The sequence below is a fragment of the Neolamprologus multifasciatus genome, chromosome 8 (assembly GCF_963576455.1).
Source record: "Neolamprologus multifasciatus chromosome 8, fNeoMul1.2, whole genome shotgun sequence".
In the NCBI taxonomy this organism is placed as follows: Eukaryota; Metazoa; Chordata; class Actinopteri; order Cichliformes; family Cichlidae; genus Neolamprologus; species Neolamprologus multifasciatus.
The window spans coordinates 26,312,249-26,329,648 of record NC_140446.1 but is presented as its reverse complement, the minus strand read 5'-3'; the positions used below and the strand labels follow the sequence as shown (position 1 = coordinate 26,329,648).

The window sequence follows — 17,400 nt, the reverse complement described above, 5'->3', positions numbered from 1 at the left end:
TTTTCATAAACTGCATAGTTCAGAATAGCTATAATTGTACCAGATGGTTGCTCAGTTAAGTTGGACTAGACTGTAATACAAACCGTTCAGTTTGTCAACAATAAAACTGAAATGAGAGAAAGACTGAGTGTGAGACTTTGATATTAGATAAAATGAATATTGATAAAGTTTACCTTTATGTACAGAATCTGAATATCGCAAAATATTTTTAAAAATTGCAATAATATCGTATCGTGCGTTAAGTATTGTGATAATATCGTATCGTGGGATGTATGGTGATTCCCACCTCTACTTCTTTGGTCCACCAGCAATACACCCCACCGCATGGTCATAGACCATAGATCAAAAGTGAAGAACACATTGATTTGATGCATTAGTAAAGGGCAAGCGGCAAAATTGTGATATAATAGATCATTAATAATGAACGATAGTGCTACCAGGGACAAATAAAAATGAAAGATCTGTTGTGACAGATACAGATAATATAGTAACTAAAAAGACATAGCGTTTTATACATGGCTTTATATTACTAAGCTGTTCATTTAATATGTTCCAAAGAAGCAGTTTCTGAAGTCTGTGAATTTATCCCCTTGAATAATCTTTTCTGTGAGTCACTGTTAAGCACTGATATGAAAAAAGAAAAAGCCAGTGGAGGAACACACAGAAGACACATCTCATCTATCTCTATAGCTCGAGCAAATATTGAAACCCATGATGTGAGAGCGTCGGGCCTCACTCTCCTCCTTCACTTCTGTGACAGATGTAAATGGATGTTTCAGCAGTTGGCTCTAATGCATTTTTAAACAGGCACAGCAGCAGACAGCAAATGAACGTGTTGCAATGGCAACACTCTACACTGGGGTCTCCATCTATTGCTGCCTTCCCCCCACATACAAACACACAAACCCACGCTGCTGAGAATAGCTGTCATTCATCAACTTTCTCAGTACAATGGGCTCAGTAAAGGTCCCATCTTTCAACTAAAGCACTTCCACGGTGCGGTGCCAAGGCGAGCACCATACCACTGCATCACATTCCCTGTCATCCCACAAACACTCCAGCACAGCAGGATGGATAGGTGATTGGGGCCAACTGTTGTTTATCCTCTGAGATGAAATTTAAAAAGGATCTGCTTACTCAAATGACAACACGTTTGACTGTTACTACTGATTAGAGCTTCCTTGCAGAGACAGAAAAAAAAGGGATAATGGCCAGAGATGAGGACCGGTGCATGTTAAGTTTGCAGACTACAAGTTCAAAAACACATCCCAAATATATTGTACAAACATTATCCATAAGAAACATATTAATCACCCTGATGCATACTCATCCTGAACAATTACTGCCTTTCCATGCACATATGTGGAAAGCCAGAGATAGAGATGGCAGCAGTAAGACCTACAGCACAGAACATCAGTGAAAAAAACGGACTGGAGCCATAAGCTAGTCTGCTGGGATTCTGGCTGAGCTTGAAGTCATGACCTGTCTGGACAAACACTGGGCTTGATTGATTTTTGACTGTGTCAGATAACACACAACTGTATAATATGCATGCTAAAAAATTCCGATTAACAAGAACACACGATTTGGGAAGCAACCAGGGCAAAGCTTATGCTAGCCTAATTAGCTAAATTAGCTAAGCAAACAACATGAAACATATTTGTCACCTTGTGTAATTGTGTGTTCTGGTAATGCTTTGCTGACAGTACAGTTCATGCTACTGATGTGGTATCTCTGAAGGTCACTGCACTTCACAGCTCCCATCACTGAGGAATTCACCATTTGTTCATAACAGTGTCGCTAGCCGACCTGTAAGCTAATACAATTCAATGTTAGCAAGTTAGCTGGTGGCACAAAAATGTGCAATAACTTCACCATCTTAGATTTAAATATGAAAAACTATGTATCAAAGCAGGGGAACACTATCAGCTCCTTCTTTGTGTGAGTCATAAGATTTTTTGTGTTTCTTCCATAGTTTTTCTTTCTGATTTTGGATTTTTTTTTTCTTTTCCACAACTGTTTTTTGTTGTTGTTGTTTTAATTTTTGTAAATAAAAGTATGACAATGAATTCATGTCCGCTGACAAACACTGCCCCTAAGTTTCTGGGATTTCTTGGTTGGCTTCAGTGTAATCTAGAACAAATTGTTTTGGTAAGTGATGACCAGTGACCGATTTCACTTAATTTCTCTCATGATAGTCAGACTTCATCACGAACAGGTAAAAATTGCTCAGTGTAAACAGTGAAGACCTTGAAATTGGGCTGTTTGGTCATTGCTTATGTAAAAATGTTGGTGCAAAACCTCCCTTGGTAGGTTCACTGTGTATTTTTGTGTACTGGTAATATAATTTGTCTTTCTCTGTTCATTTGTAGTTGTACTGGTGGTTTCCTGTGTTCAAATGCACCTGCAGCACTGCAGTTCATGTATCTTTTGTAATGATGAATGCATAAATGCGCGTCTTTATTCTTAAATAATACACTTTACAAAAAATACAGTAATTGCTCTTGGCTTTTCCAGGACAGGATGTTGTATGCCATATTTCTGTTTTTTTTTCCTTTCGTCTGTTTTAGCCTACTTTCCAAAATATGTCTGGTGTAAACATATTTTGCAGGCTAAGCTTACAGGGGACTCCATTTAGATTTACTCATCACACAGTCTCTCATGTCTTTTCTTAATTTGAGGAAATTAAAGGGATATTTCACTCAGTGAATAGGTTTACACGCAAGTGTGGAAAGTAACTGCGGCATCGTGTCTTAACTAACTATAACTATAAAAGTCCATTGAAAATGCACAATGTTTTCTACATAGATCTATATTTTGTGAATTATATCTCCAAGTGCCACTAGAAGAACATTTCCAGCTTCTTCAGTGAATTATCTCTTTAATTATCACCCTCACACTGCTTGAAGTCTGTGTTGGAGAACATACAGAGCATTCCTCGTGAACATTGAACAGATCTTTCATTGCTTTTGTCATTGCAGGTACCCATCAGCACAACTATAACCATGTGGCTCTAGGTAGCCCCACACGCACACCTAAGAATGGTAAGGAAAACTAGAGGGAAAGGGTCTTATGCAAGTAATCCCCTGGTCAGTTCAATGTTTCAAATGTTTGGAAGTCTAGAATGCAGCTCTTTACATGTTTAATGGGGTAAATTCATTGAACTGATCTAATTTTCAATTTCTTCATTTTTAAATTCTTTCGAAATGGGGGCACTTTTTTTCTTTGAGAGACAGGAGACAGAAGTTGTCGGCCATCGGTCTCTCTTTCTTTAAAGTGAAAACAACGTAATGCTCTGTCAAGGTCATCCCATCCCACGACAATGTTCTCCACTGTTGTCCTGAAAAACTAAAGTTATCACCATAACTTCACGGTGCCTGAGAGGAGCAGTACCGTGAATCGGCTTTTATTACTCAAGTTAATCAGCTGTTCCTTTGAGGGAGCTGAGGCGGCCCGTGGTCACAGTCTGCCAGTTGAGCAGTCGTGTAAGAGAGGAAAGAGGAAAGATAGCAAAGATAAAAGAAAAAGCGGCATTGAATATTCCCTGCCTCGTGCATTTATTACATTGCCCTGATCTCACCGTGTGATTTTTATACTGTTTCAACCACAAACATTAAAAACCTGCTATCGTTGAGGCACTTTGGAGCCATAGCTAAATTCTGCAGACAGACTCATTCCTTCTTTGTGGACACAACTGACCGTGTAGTTCACACGCATACATCCACAGACTCACACAGAATCACACGCATAGATAAGCAAACTGCATACTGGGAACAAATGCCTTGGAGATCTATGGAAAACATGAAAAATCCATTTCAACACATCTAACACAGACACTTTGATCACAAGCTGCCAGAAATCCTTCAAGTTTTGGCACACAGTGTATTTTCCAGATAAAAACCCACAGCCACAACCCCCCCAGCGGCCCTTGACTGAAACAACCAGGAGATACTGCTCCATATCAGAGCAGAAAATGCACAATCATACACACAAGTGTACATATGCCTCTGGACTTAAAAGCTGTTTTCATTAGAATAATTTTAAGGGGAGATTTTGTGTACTGGCTGTGCTGAATATGCAGAAGGTCTTTCAGGAATAGGTTCTGTTTCTCTTACCATCAACATGTTTCTGAAGTATTTGTTTTTCATTTGGGTTTCGGTAGCTCACCGATCATTGAGACGTGGTAAGTCATGCATACATATGTTTAATTTAGTGTGAATAGTCATTCACTGCATTCCAGCACACATTTGTGTACATACCACGACTCTTACCTTTGTTTCCTCCTTTCTCTAACTTAAACCAGACCTGACTCAAGCAGTAGTTTCTGTTTGATCTTTGCTTTGACAGCACAGTTTGTTGTTGGTCATGTGGGCCAACAGGAATCAGGGACACAAGCTGATGAGTTACAGTAGAAAATTATTCATGTTATATTTATGCAGTATTTTTCGTACTGTCAAAAAAAATCCATCAGAAAGACCAAAACCAAATCAACAATTTTGAATGCTGGTTTTTATAAGAATGGCTTTTACTGACAAGCAGCCAGTTTACTGAGAGCCCAGCTCCACTGGGACACTCACAGATGTGTGTAACATGTAAGAGGACTGGTACTTTGTGTGTAATTCTGTTCGAAATTATCCAAATGCTTTGTGTGACAGGCTCTTATATCAGTTGTTATCTTCTTCCATTTCACTGATGTATCCAATTAAGCTTATTTTATGTTGCAAAATTATGTTCTGTCTTCCGTGAGACGAGTTTCTCGTGGTCACCCGTGGTTCTCATTAATGATTAAAGCATTTGTCGTTGTGACTCAGGGTATCCTTTACGTTTAGGGTTCAGAATGTTCTACTTGGACATTTGTATCCCCTGAGTTGATTTTCAGAGCAGTATTAGTGCCACTGTCAGTAAACGTAGTGATGCCTACTAATTCTGCATCTGTGTGAACATAACACCATACTGTTATTTAATTCCGAAAGACTGCTGCTGTTATCATGTCATCCATGTCATTACTACCACCAAAAGTTATGTTACATAGTCAGCGCCTTTGGGTTTATGTCCACACGTACCAGGGTATTTTTGAAAACGCAGATTTTTCTATGCGTTTGCACCTTTCGTCCACACGTAAACGGCGTTTTCGGTCACTGAAAACGGAGATTTCTAAAAACTCCGGCCAGGGTGGATATTTTCTAAAACCCCGTTTTTGCATTTACGTGTGGACGAGAAAAACGGAGAAAACGCAGCGTCAAAGGTGTGCGCCTTTTTTGACGTCACACTGTGCGCCACGTTATTGTTTCGGTGAAATGAATTTCTACAATACTGTTACTGTTAATTGTTCTCTCTGCAGTGTTTAAATGCTTACATATACACACACAGTTACTGTCCCTCCACACATACGACTCGGTCCTGCTTCTATGCTCCAGCTTTGTTTACTTTTTCCCACCGAGGCTTCTAGACTTCTGATTGGCCAACATTTCTGCACGGTTAGGAATATATCGCCACCTGCTGCTTTGGCATGTTCCTAGCAGCGTTTTCCTTCATTTCTGCCTTTACGTGTGGACGGGATTATTTTTTAAAACGAAAACGGAAAATCTCTGTTTTCAAAAATACCCGTGTACGTGTGGACGTAGCCTTAATTTGCCAGAAAAAAACAACACAATAATCAAAGTTACAGATAGTTATAGCTATAGATTTGACTGATACAACTCATAATTATTGTTTTTCAAAACTATATCACAACAGTTATGAAGTTAAAATCAGAACAGCCAACAGCCGCAAAGGTGCAAATTAAGAACAATTAATAATAAAATAAAACATGTCAACAGGTGTGAATGAGAATGAACTAACACTACTGCATGTTGACTAAAACACTGAAAATGAAAATAGTAAGACAATGAAAAAACAAGTTTTTTCCTGACATAAACTCTGCAGTGTAAGTGGCACAGTGCCAAGCTTGGGCTTTAGAGTCATGCTTCTGAGTGAGAAAGTGAGACCAGCTCATTGTTGCTTTTGGCTTTTTCACTGGATCGTAATGGCAATAAGAAAATAATCACATATTAATAATCTTGTCACGTAAAATCTTCTGCTGATTTTTGTTTTTAACTATTTAAGTCTTGGAGCCACATCTGTGCGGCTTTACTGTGTTTAAACATAAAGTATGTCTGCTAATGAGATAGCTAACAGCATGCCACAGTCTGAGTTGATTCCCCACTTACTAATGCAGCTGTGGAAGACAACCCACTCACAAGTTTTTCACTTCAATCTCCCCCCCTGCAGCTCCCAGGACCCCCTGCAGTCGTTCCTTCTTACAGTTGTGGTCATGAGTTTACATACGATCATCATAGGCATTAATGTCATGAGCTTTTATTTCTTTAATCATTTTTTTCCCAGGGTGGAACGATTGTGTAGATCAGGTAGTAGAGCAGGTCACCTACTAATTGGACGGTTGGTGGTTCAGTCCCCATCTGCCCAGTCTGCATGCCAGATAACCCGAAGTTGGTCTCTGATGCATCCATCAGAGTGTGAATGTTGGATAGAATGGGTGAATGTAGTTGTGTACAGTGCTATATAAGAACCAGGCCATTTACCATCTACATCTTTAGTGACGTTAGTGCCAATTTAAATGAGCTGTATGTACACTTTTGAGCCTGTATGGATAACTTTGACTCTGTGTGCTTTAGAGACAATCCAAAATAAGTCATTCATAAAATCATGCACAATCATTTCACCCCTAAAAAGAACGGTTCAATGAATTCATTAAAAAAAACCAAATTATTGCCGTTCACGTAAACTTGTGACCACAACTGAGCATTTCAGTCTCTTGTTTCTGTTTGATTCTCTTATCCCCATCTCTTGTTCTCTTTCTCTTCCATCTCTCCATCCTGCAGCAGTTACTAAAACACTATTCTTATCTGTCGTTTGGAGGCTAGTGTGGAGTCACACCCATGCCCGCTGCTCTGCACTGCGTGACAGACTCAGAGCTTGCAGGGGAAAGCTAGAGAGAGCAGGAGTGGGAAAGAAAATGAGAGAGAAGGGAATACTGAATGGACAAGAAAGAATTAAGGAGCAAAGGAAAGTGGGTGGCAGCATGGTGAGACAGATAAGATTGACAGAGTGAGGGAAGTGGAATGGGACAGACTGCGGATGTTTGTGTGTGTACATGTGTGAAAAAGAGAGATAAAGAGAAAGAGTAGAGTGAGAAGAAAAGAAGGCTTGGGTCCAGTACCCCACCCCCACCTTCCTCGTCTTCCTGGCATCATCTCACATCACACCAACAACAGGCAGCCAGGCATTGCTCCCGTCCCTGTCCCAGTTCACATCACAGTCACTGTCACAAGCAGGGTCACTCTCCAGCACACATCTGTTGTTTGGTGTGTTGTCTATTTTTTTCCTTTCCTTTCCTTGTTTGGACCACTGTTTCCTCCCGTCAAACCACCGCATCGCCTGTCAAGTCAGTCCCACACCAAACACTCACTGAGTGGCTGATGTGTCCGCCTATACTCCCCCATCACTGGCACCAACAAGTTGGAGTTTTAAAATATGCAACAGTTTCTTAAAGGCAGATATTCAACTTTTTTCCTCGGCAAACTATGCTGAACTTTAAAGGACAGAGGTATGATTAAGACGAATAAGACTTAGAACTTTAGAGCTATGGTAGAAACCATAGAAAGCCTACAACCAGAGTGATAGAAGTATTTCAACTAAGTTACAACATTAAAATCACTGATAGGTCAGTTCAGTTCCATTATTTGTAATAACAGCACCTGTCAAAAGCTAGTAGGCTTTATTAGGCAGAAGGTAATTTCTAGCAGGATAATATGTGGTTCCAGAATACAACTATTTTGGAGTGATAGTTTAAGGAATGTAACAAAGAGATCAAGGTGTCCTTCAGCCTCCAGATCCCCATCCGATTTAACTGAGCATGTGTGGGATGTGCTGGAAAAACAAGTCTAATTGATTTGACGCTCCACCTTGCAACTTGCATGACTTGGGCTACGTTCACACTGCAGGTCTTAATGCTCAATTCCGATTTTTTGATCAAATCTGATTTTTTTGTCTGCTCATTCACACTACAAATAAAATATGACAGCAAATGCGCTCTAGTGTGAACGCTCAAAGCGGCCGCATGCACAAAAGAAGATGTCACACACAACGTGCTGTTTAGACCCAGAGCAAACAGTATTGTTTGACTGATGGCCCTTAATATAAAGACTTCGGACTTCACGTTTCCCAATTTTTGTTATTATAATTTTATAATTATAAAATGTTATAATTTTTGTAAGTTATTTTGTTATTTACATAATAATGTAAATAACCTAATAATGATCCTTATTGCTGTTTTAGAGGAGCGGTGCTTCAAAGGATAGTTGCAGATTTCTGTCAGAGTCTGCAGATTATACAGTACAAATAAAATGTTCACGTTTCTCCAACGTTGTCTTCCCAACAGTTTCACTGGATGGCCAGGAAGCGTTCGCGATGTCTTCTCTGGCGCTGATAATTGGCGTCTGTCTTGTGTCGGTGACGTAAAAGACGGATTTAATGCGACATGACCATCAAACAGCAGTCGCTTTCTAAAACATCAGATATGTATCGGATTCAGTACCACATATGAAAGTGACCCAGATCGGATTTGAAAATATCGGATTTGTGCCGTTCACACTGTCACACCATGATGGGATATGGGTCGCATAGGGTCAAAAAAATCGGATTTGATGCGCTTTCGCCTGCAGTGTGAACGTAGCCTAAAAGAATCTGGTCCTAATATCTTGGTGCTTAATACCAAAGGACCTTTGGTGTCGTGTCTAGAAGGGTCAGAGTAGCTTTGGCATAGGGGAACCTACACAACCTGTTTGGCTTTAATGTTAAGGGTTATCAAATAAGAAATGTTTTATAGCCATGACTATCTTTAATAGTCGAGTTTACTGAAATATCAACAGGATACGTAACTCTCTCACTCCACTTTAGTACGAGTGGACTGGGTTTTCTATTTCAGCAACATAAAGTGTGATTGTTCTCAAAATCTATCTCAGTCATTCTCCAACCCTTTCACATGTACCTTCCTTCAGAAGTTTCTTTCGTTAACCCTCTGAGGTTAGTCACCATAAGGGATAACTCTAACTCTGCCCTACCCTTATAGTTTGGAGAAAGGCACAATAGACTATTAAGAAAGAAAGTTCATGTCACTTAGACTGATTATTTTCTTTGGTCCCTGATTGCTAAGACACAGAACTTAATCAAAACAAAAACGACATATTCTGATTGTCTAGGGTTAGAGTTAGTAAAGACTCACACCTCAGAGATACAAAGTATGAGATGTAAGCTGCTAACTCTATCTGGTTTATAAAACCAGCTATTCAAAACATATTTTATATGGACTCATGTGTGAGTTTATGTGTATTTGTACAAAAATAGATTTTTTCTTAGGTCACTACAACCCCAAACTCCCAGAAGAGGAGCAGGGCTTCCATGAACTCAGTGGCTCCCTCAGTTGGGATTATTATTTTATACTGACGAGATTAATTTGGAGATTATTTTAAAGGACCTCTGCCTCCAGCAAACATTTGTACAGCTGAAACTCCAGCCTGTCTGCCAGTTCACTCTTTTTTCTTCACAGCAGGTGGTCTTCTGTGATGGTTGCCTGGGGTCTCCTTTTTTGGGGGGTTGGCGTAGGAGAAGTCAGCCTGCCCATTTTCCCCCCCCTTCTTCCCTCTTCTGTGTCTGTATATGTATGTATGTGTCTCCAGAAAACAATCGGATAAGTGGCATCCTGACCTCGCAGACGGAGCCCTACGACCTGTCTTTCTCACGCTCCTTCCAGAGCCTGTCACACCTGCCACCCTCCTACGAGGCGGCCGTCAAAGCCGACCTCAACCGGTTCTCGTCCTTGAAGAAACTCAGTAGGTCCAAGTTCACTGCAATAATGCAAGAATAGGCGCCCTGCCCTGATCCTAAAGCCCTGCATGATAAAAACACTGCATTAAGTGTGCTTTCCTGACTCCAGGCTGGGACTTTCTGAAGGGCTCTGAAGTATTTCAGATGTAACAATGCCTCACCTGCTGTAACTCGGGACATTAAACTGTAGAAAAAAGTGTTTTTTTGGACTTTCTGCAGCTCGCCGTTCATTAAACATCTAAGTGGATGGAGGGCACTATGAATTAAAGCCAGAAAGTATCCCCTTCTCAACTCTGAGCTGTCAAAAAAGCAGCTTAATCACCTCAAAAACACTCTGATTCATTGATATTCCCCGCTTCCCTCGCCGCAGCCATGATTTCTCTTGAATCACACATATATCAGCGGCTTCTTGCGTCTGGCCTGGCTCGGTATTAATTTAGCGTTTCTTTGGTGAATTTCTCCAGCATAATGAGCTCTCGTCTCACGCTATTCTCTAAGTGAAATACAAATATCCGTTACGGCTTGTGTCGTTTCATCATGAGCGTCCTGCTTCGCTGCTGGCTCGAGTCAAAATGAAAGATGGACATGACCCCTGACATCCCGTCAGGCGTCGCTCTGCACTGGCTCCCACTTAGAGCTGCCAGGCACCGTTTGAAACTAAATGGTAAAACAAGTTTGCAGTAGTATTTACTGGTTCTCAGTTGTTTTGGAGAAATAAAAACAACCACAATTTATTTGAAGAATGCTTGTGAGAATTAACATAATAGCTTTTGATGGACCGTAAAACAAAACCAAATGAATTCAATTGTCAGAGATAGGACCCCACCAAAGAGACAGTTCTGAAATGGAAAAATATCCCTTGGCGGTGTCCTTCCTTCAGTCTTCCCAACTTTCTTTTTGCTTCAAAAGCAAATTATTTGCTGCAGCAAATAGCCAAAAGGCTCGGCTGTTTCTTTTTGTTGCTCAACTAGTGTCTGCACAATGATAGATCATGCTGGATTGCGCTGGAGGGAACATCGAGCGGAGTTTTCATTGTTGAGATAATAAAAGAAGAATGGTACTGCTTATTAATGCAAATTGGTATCAAACTGAAGAGAAAAAAAGCACTTAGCCCATTGCAGTGCAGGACACTATATATCATGAGTTATTCATTCACTCTGGTAATATGGTTGATGAGTTTGCAATGCGCTGCCCAAATCTTGAAGACTATTATGCTTGAGAAAGGAACATCTTGTTTTATTATCTCTCATAATGAATCGATTTGCAGCAAGCACCCGTGACTCGGCGCTGAAGGGGATTTGGATGAGAGTAATTTGGACAGGTGGTGTGAACACTGCTGTACCATTATTGAAAAAGACAGACTCGCACTGAAAAGCCATCTACGAGTTCTCAATAAGGTGGAGAGATCTGCTCTCATTATACCTTCCCACCATCAATGGCGGTGGCATTCACCTGTCTCTTATTGTGCGGGTTAAACGCTCATTCACAGACTTATAAATGTTTCCATTTTTGAATGGTTTATGCTACTGTCTTTATGACCAGATGTCAAGTTTTTGTAAATGTGCATCACTTTGTGTGTGTGTTTGTTTTTTTTATGTATTTGTTTGGTCGATACAGATGTCCGTGCATGTGTTTTTGTCGTGTGGCATGAATTTAATGCTACATTCACTCCTACACTCTATCGTCTTTGCAAATGTATTCTCGTCTTTTTGATCTGCTTTTAAATGCATGTTATATTCATTGGTTTGGAGGTTTTTGTTGGTTGCACACAGGAATACGAAAGAAAACCCCCACTCGAGTTTATATGAAACACTCCCAGCGTCAGTGTTGATGTGATTGTGTAATAATCCTATTAGATTTCCAGCATGCATATATGTGAGGTGCCTGCGTGGTTCCCTCCATGTCTGTATATGATGTTTTTTGTTTATAGACTTTCAAATGACCTTTGAAAAGTTATCCCCCACAGCCAGAACTGCCTGCAGCATCCCTGATCAAGTCTGGATATGTGGATGTTATGTGCCTAGCATGTAATGTGGTCTGACTGTGATACTCTGCCTCTATTTTCTATTCCCCTCTATGAGCTTGGAAAGGTGAAATACGATGGGTCTCCCAACACTATTCTCTGCATTGTGTGCCGTGTTCTCCAATTCCACGTTACACGATTTCTCCCCTAGCATTCTGTACCTACCCGTGTTTTCTCTTTCTTTCGCTCCTTGAATTGCCTCTTCACTTCGTGTCTTTTTTTTCCCCACTTCTGTGTCCTCTGCAGCAGATAAAGAAGTCGAAGACTACTACACTCGTAAGCGCCACCTGCCCGACCTGGCAGCAAGAAGCACTCTTCCCCTTCATGTTCTCAAAATGAGTCAAGAACAGGTGGGTACAGAAGTGCTCCGTTCAATAGTGCACGCTTCAAAACAAGGTCATGTACTATCAGGTTTTATGTATCTATGATGCAAGAGCACAAGTTTCCAGATTTAAATGTAGTCGGCAGCAGAGCATTTTACCCCTGAGTTTGTGAATAAACTCACCTCATTCGTCTTTTGCTCGATAGCACCGGGAACAACAGCAGAGCCAGCCCCCACAGTCCTCCATCTCCCAGGCCCCTCCGCAGTCACAGTCCTCGCAGCAGCAGTCTCAGCAGAGGCAGAGGCCCCGTCGTGTCCAGAGGGCTATGTCCCAAGATCGTGTCCTGTCCCCTCAAAGTGCCCCCCAGCAAGATTATACCATGTCTTCTAACGGTGTTTCCCTGTACGGAGGTAGGATCCTGTCCGATGAACAGCTCCTATCTGCTGAACGTCTTCGATCCCAGGAGCGTCTTCTTCCACAGGACCGCCACACCTCCCAAGATCGCCTCTACTCCAAGGACCGTATTTACTCCAAGGACAGACTCATGTCACAGGAACATCTTTATTCAAAAGACCGCCACTACTCCCAAGATCGCCTCTATTCACAAGAACGTCTATACTCACAAGACCGCCTCCTGTCCCAGGATCCTCTGCTCTCGCCAGATAAGCTGATGAGGTCGCTGAAGCGCGGCATGGTCAGCAGCATCTCTGGCGGCTTTTATGGCAGTGACAAGTCAATGTCACGGGCCATCTCACACACAGACGTGTTCATTCCAACTACGCCTCTAATGGATCGCTACAAGATGACCAAAATGCACTCCCATCCCAGTGCCTCTAACAACAGCGGTGGCGGAGGCAGCGGAAGTGGGGTACAGGGAGCAGGCGGGAGTGGGCACTCCAACACCTTAGCCATGAACCAGACAGCAAATAAGAGGCAGGCATTTGCCTCGAGACGGACTCACACTGTGGAACAACTCCACTACATCCCACAGCACCACCAGCAGCAGCAACAACAGCCACAGCACTACCGCACAGGCAGCAAGACTGAGGTGACTGTGTAAATGTTCAGGAATACTCACTGCTGAACGCCAGGGGCTGGGTCTGATTGACAAACGTTGGTATACTGGCCTCCTTTTAGAGTAGGATGGTGGCAATTTTGCTTTCTTTGACCAAGGCTTCTGCCAAATTAGAGATTCCAGGACCAAGAACTTCCACTTACTTACTGTGAGAGACCGGGAAAACGAGCTACACTGTACATTGCATACACAGGCCCAGCCAGATCTGAAGCCAGAGGAGGTTATGGATGGGGAAGGTGTAGTATTGTCCTGCTAACTTGCCTACTATTATTTCCACTGTCTTGCCTATCCTATTCATCCACAGGCTTTGGCACCATTCTGTGTATGTTTTAGTGGGAAAGCACCATTTGTGTCTGTTTATGCCTTTATCAGCCCCCCTTTTGTCCAACAAATCTATTCTGTGACCTTTTCTGGCAAATCTTAAAGGGCTTTGCATGGTTAAACACACGAACCGATTCCTACGTGACTTCTGTTGTGCGACATAACACCACCACAGGTGATGAACTGAGAGAATGAGCCTGTAATAACTTTATAAATATATAAATAAATGAAAAAAAGGAACCATTTGTATGCCCTGTCCTACTCATAGTTGTAGAGAATCTCAATGAGAGAAATTGAACTGGATGTTATCAGCACTCCTATTTGGTGCCTCTGATCGGTGTTCTATTTCGAAAAATGAAGTGGTTTTGTGGGTTACAAAGCACAATCAATGAAAAAAACATTATGTTCTGTTTTTGATTATTAATTTTGAATTTTAATATTAATGGCTAGCTTGTTTCGTTCTTAAAGCAATGGCGTTTTTTCTCTTCTTTTTCTTTTTTGTTTCCTCTTTTGCTTCCAGTAGACGATTGTAAATAAGCTATTCTAGAAGCAGTATTATGGACAAGTCTGTACTGGATGGACTTTATATTAGACTGTCTGTTTTCAATAGATTCTTAAAAAACAACTATAAACCATTACTGTTTCGTGAGTTCAGAATAGAAGCCCACTTAACCGAGTATTTGACCGGATCAATTAATACTATACTGTGTGTGTCTTTGCAAAAACTGTTTGTAGGACGAAAAGTGAATGAATGTGTTGTTGACAGATGATATACCACTGTTCATATTTGGATGTAGACTGTGTTTCATTGACTTCAGAAGACTTGAACATCATGGCAATGGAATATAATGCTTGTCAAAGTAGGGTCAAATAAACCATCCATATTTTTCTAAACATGCAACATTGTTCTTGGAGAGATACGTCTGTTTCGTCTGTGCGTCACAAATTTGACAAATCTGTGCACTGGTTTAGCTCAGTGGTTGAGCAGGCGACCATGTACTGTACGGCCAGAGAGCAGTCTTCTGCTCTCGCTCTCTTTCTCCATGTATCACTATATATGTGTGTGTGTGTGTACACGTCTTACATCTTACACATCTTCACAAATTTAAGCCACTTTTATCATTTGTGGCACTGGAGTTTACACCAGGGTTGCATATCCTCAGTGTCACCAACATTAAGTTTCAGCAGGATCACACTAAATGTGTGTGACAACTACTGTAGCCTGATTTAATGAATGTTTTACGTGCAACACGCAGTAGCTTTGAAGTTCATTAGTGGTGACTTAAAAGTGCAACATTGTAACTAATTTCCAGATTTTAGAACTCATTTCACGATCTATAAAGTTCATAAAGAAAGTGTATTCTAAGGCCTGGCATGTTTCACAAAACACTAAAGCAAACCCAAGACGACAGATGTAACAGATCTGCATTTTTTATACTATTGCACCTAAAAAGCTTTGAAATTTCTTGTTGTGGTCTAGGATGTGTGAGTGTGGAAATATCTCACTAAAACTACACATCAAACTATACTCAGTGTGTTCCTTTTGGTCTTTCTCAGCTCGCTGTCCAAACACCTCACATTCCCCATGATGATTGCTGAATAGTAGATGGAACAGCTCCATCTCTGAAACCCTGTTCTTTCCTTCATAGCTTCTCCAAGATTACAGGCCTTGCTCAAGGCAAAAAAAAACGTCAGCCCGAGGAGATTAATCATCAAGAGTGCAATGCAAAGACAAGTCGCTAGTAGACTTGCAAAACTTGACTTGTGAATTGCAGTAAAAACCAAGTGTCTGCTACGTGTACTTGGAAACGATCTAAAAAGACCAGTCGTCTTTTTCTATCACATGCATCCATCCATCCTTCTGTGCTTATCCTTACCTCTTCAAAGAACAAAGTCAAAAAACAGAGTTTGCATTTATATGCATATTTTTTATGCGTCTGAACAAATATTTACACATTCAAACGAACAACTTCATCCTCACATGATTTGCAGAATCTCATCTTGTGAAAATAAAGCCTGGCAAGGCAAGGTAAGGCTGCTCTGTAGTAGTTACTAACTGTAGATGTCCTGTAGAGCTTGTTTTCATATCGAATTCCTTTCTGATCGAAAACTAAAACCAGAAAGCATCATTTACATGTGATTGGCCACTAGGCGATCAACTGATAATATTACTACATCACTAGTTATATGAGATATAACTATATATATACATATATGTATATATTAGAGGTGGGAATCACCATACAACCCACGATACGATATTATTGCAATTTTTTAAAATATTTTGCGATATTCAGATTCTGTACATAAAGATAAACTTTATCAATATTCATTTTATCTAATATCAAAGTCTCACACTCAGTCTTTCTCTCATTTCAGTTTTATTGTTGACAAACTGAACGGTTTGTATTACAGTCTAGTCCAACTTAACTGAACGCAACCATCTGGTACAATTATAGCTATTCTGAACTATGCAATTTATGAAAACTATGCAGCCCCTTCAGCAACTGAAGAGTTTGAAAGTAAATTAAAACAAAATATAATTTTACATTAAATAAAAAAGTTTTAAACTTAATTAAAATAAAACATGTCTTAAATTAAAATAAGTAAACTGTCATGTTTATTGCTGCCAAAAAAAAAGGTTAAACACATTTGGACAGTGAAGGAATGTCAGGATTCTTGCTCAGAAAAAGGATCAACATGCTCTGAAGTCAGAGCACAAAAACCTTTTTTGTAACAAAATATCGATTTCTGCTGTCCCTGTATCGATACATTATTGGCAAACAAAATATCACGATACTACACAGTATCGATTTTTCCCCCACCCCTAGTATATATATAGTTATATATATATATATATATATATAGTTATATATATATATATATATGTATATGTATGTATATATATATATATATATATATATATATATATATGTATATATATATATGTATATATATATATATATGTATATATATATATATATATATGTATATATATATGTATATATATATGTATGTGTGTTGACACAGACCAAAATTACATAGATATCTCCATACTTTGACATTAAAAAAACAATATTTCCAACTTCCTTATTTTACTCAAAAGGGCATTTTTAGACATAAAGGTCTAGCATCTATATTGTAAAATAATAGTTAGAAATAGTTAAACCCACTTACAGAACCACATCTTCTGTAGTTCTGAAGGCTGTCTGTGTCTGTGGTGTGGCTAAGTGATGTCTACATTATTGAGTTGCACTGGGGTAAGTGCATTTCCCTGTAGTTTGAGCATTATGGATTTAATAGATATATGCTGCTGCTGCTGCTGTTTTTAGGTCCTGTGTGAACTTCATGCAACAGTAACTTTGGGTTTACAGAGCACCCTTTAAGGTTTCTTGTTTCAGTATGACAAACAGGTTGTTTTAATCAGCTTTAACAAACAACAAGTACTGCGTTTTATCTAATGACTATACCTTCTTAACCTCAATTTAAGAAGCTCGCACTGTGCAAACATCGGTTTTGTCGATGCCCACTGAAGTATAGCAACCAGTAAGATTATTTATGATTCTGGAACAGCTATGCCTCAGAAAATTGTCTGTGTAATTACAGGTCCAATCTGCCAGCTGTACAGGTTTGATTGTACAGCGGTGGGGGTCACGCACCTTTTCTGACAGCATCCCACAGCGAGCCAGGCATGCATGTTTAACTGACAGCTTCTGCATGTATGGCACTCTGGGTTTTTCTGAGCAGTGCTTTTATATGACATCTGAATTAAT

At 40.2% G+C, this 17,400-nt stretch overlaps 1 protein-coding gene across 9 annotated transcripts in view; it reads left to right on the top strand.

The window, feature by feature from the left end:
• The window catches only part of shisa6b (shisa family member 6b), an 88,809-nt gene extending 74,281 nt beyond the window's left edge, over positions 1-14,528 (top strand). For 3 of the 9 annotated variants that reach the window (XM_085169600.1, XM_085169599.1, XM_085169598.1), the window contains 5 exons: positions 2,982-3,044; positions 4,163-4,183; positions 9,738-9,890; positions 12,155-12,258; positions 12,437-14,528. In XM_085169600.1, coding sequence (XP_085025726.1) covers positions 2,982-3,044; positions 4,163-4,183; positions 9,738-9,890; positions 12,155-12,258; positions 12,437-13,291 — 1,196 coding nt within the window. In that variant the 3' untranslated portion in view covers positions 13,292-14,528. The remainder of the gene's footprint in view (positions 1-2,981; positions 3,045-4,162; positions 4,184-9,737; positions 9,891-12,154; positions 12,259-12,436) is intronic. The other 6 variants (XM_085169603.1, XM_085169601.1, XM_085169604.1 and 3 more) reach the window with 4 other exon arrangements.
• The last annotated feature ends 2,872 nt before the right edge of the window (positions 14,529-17,400 follow it).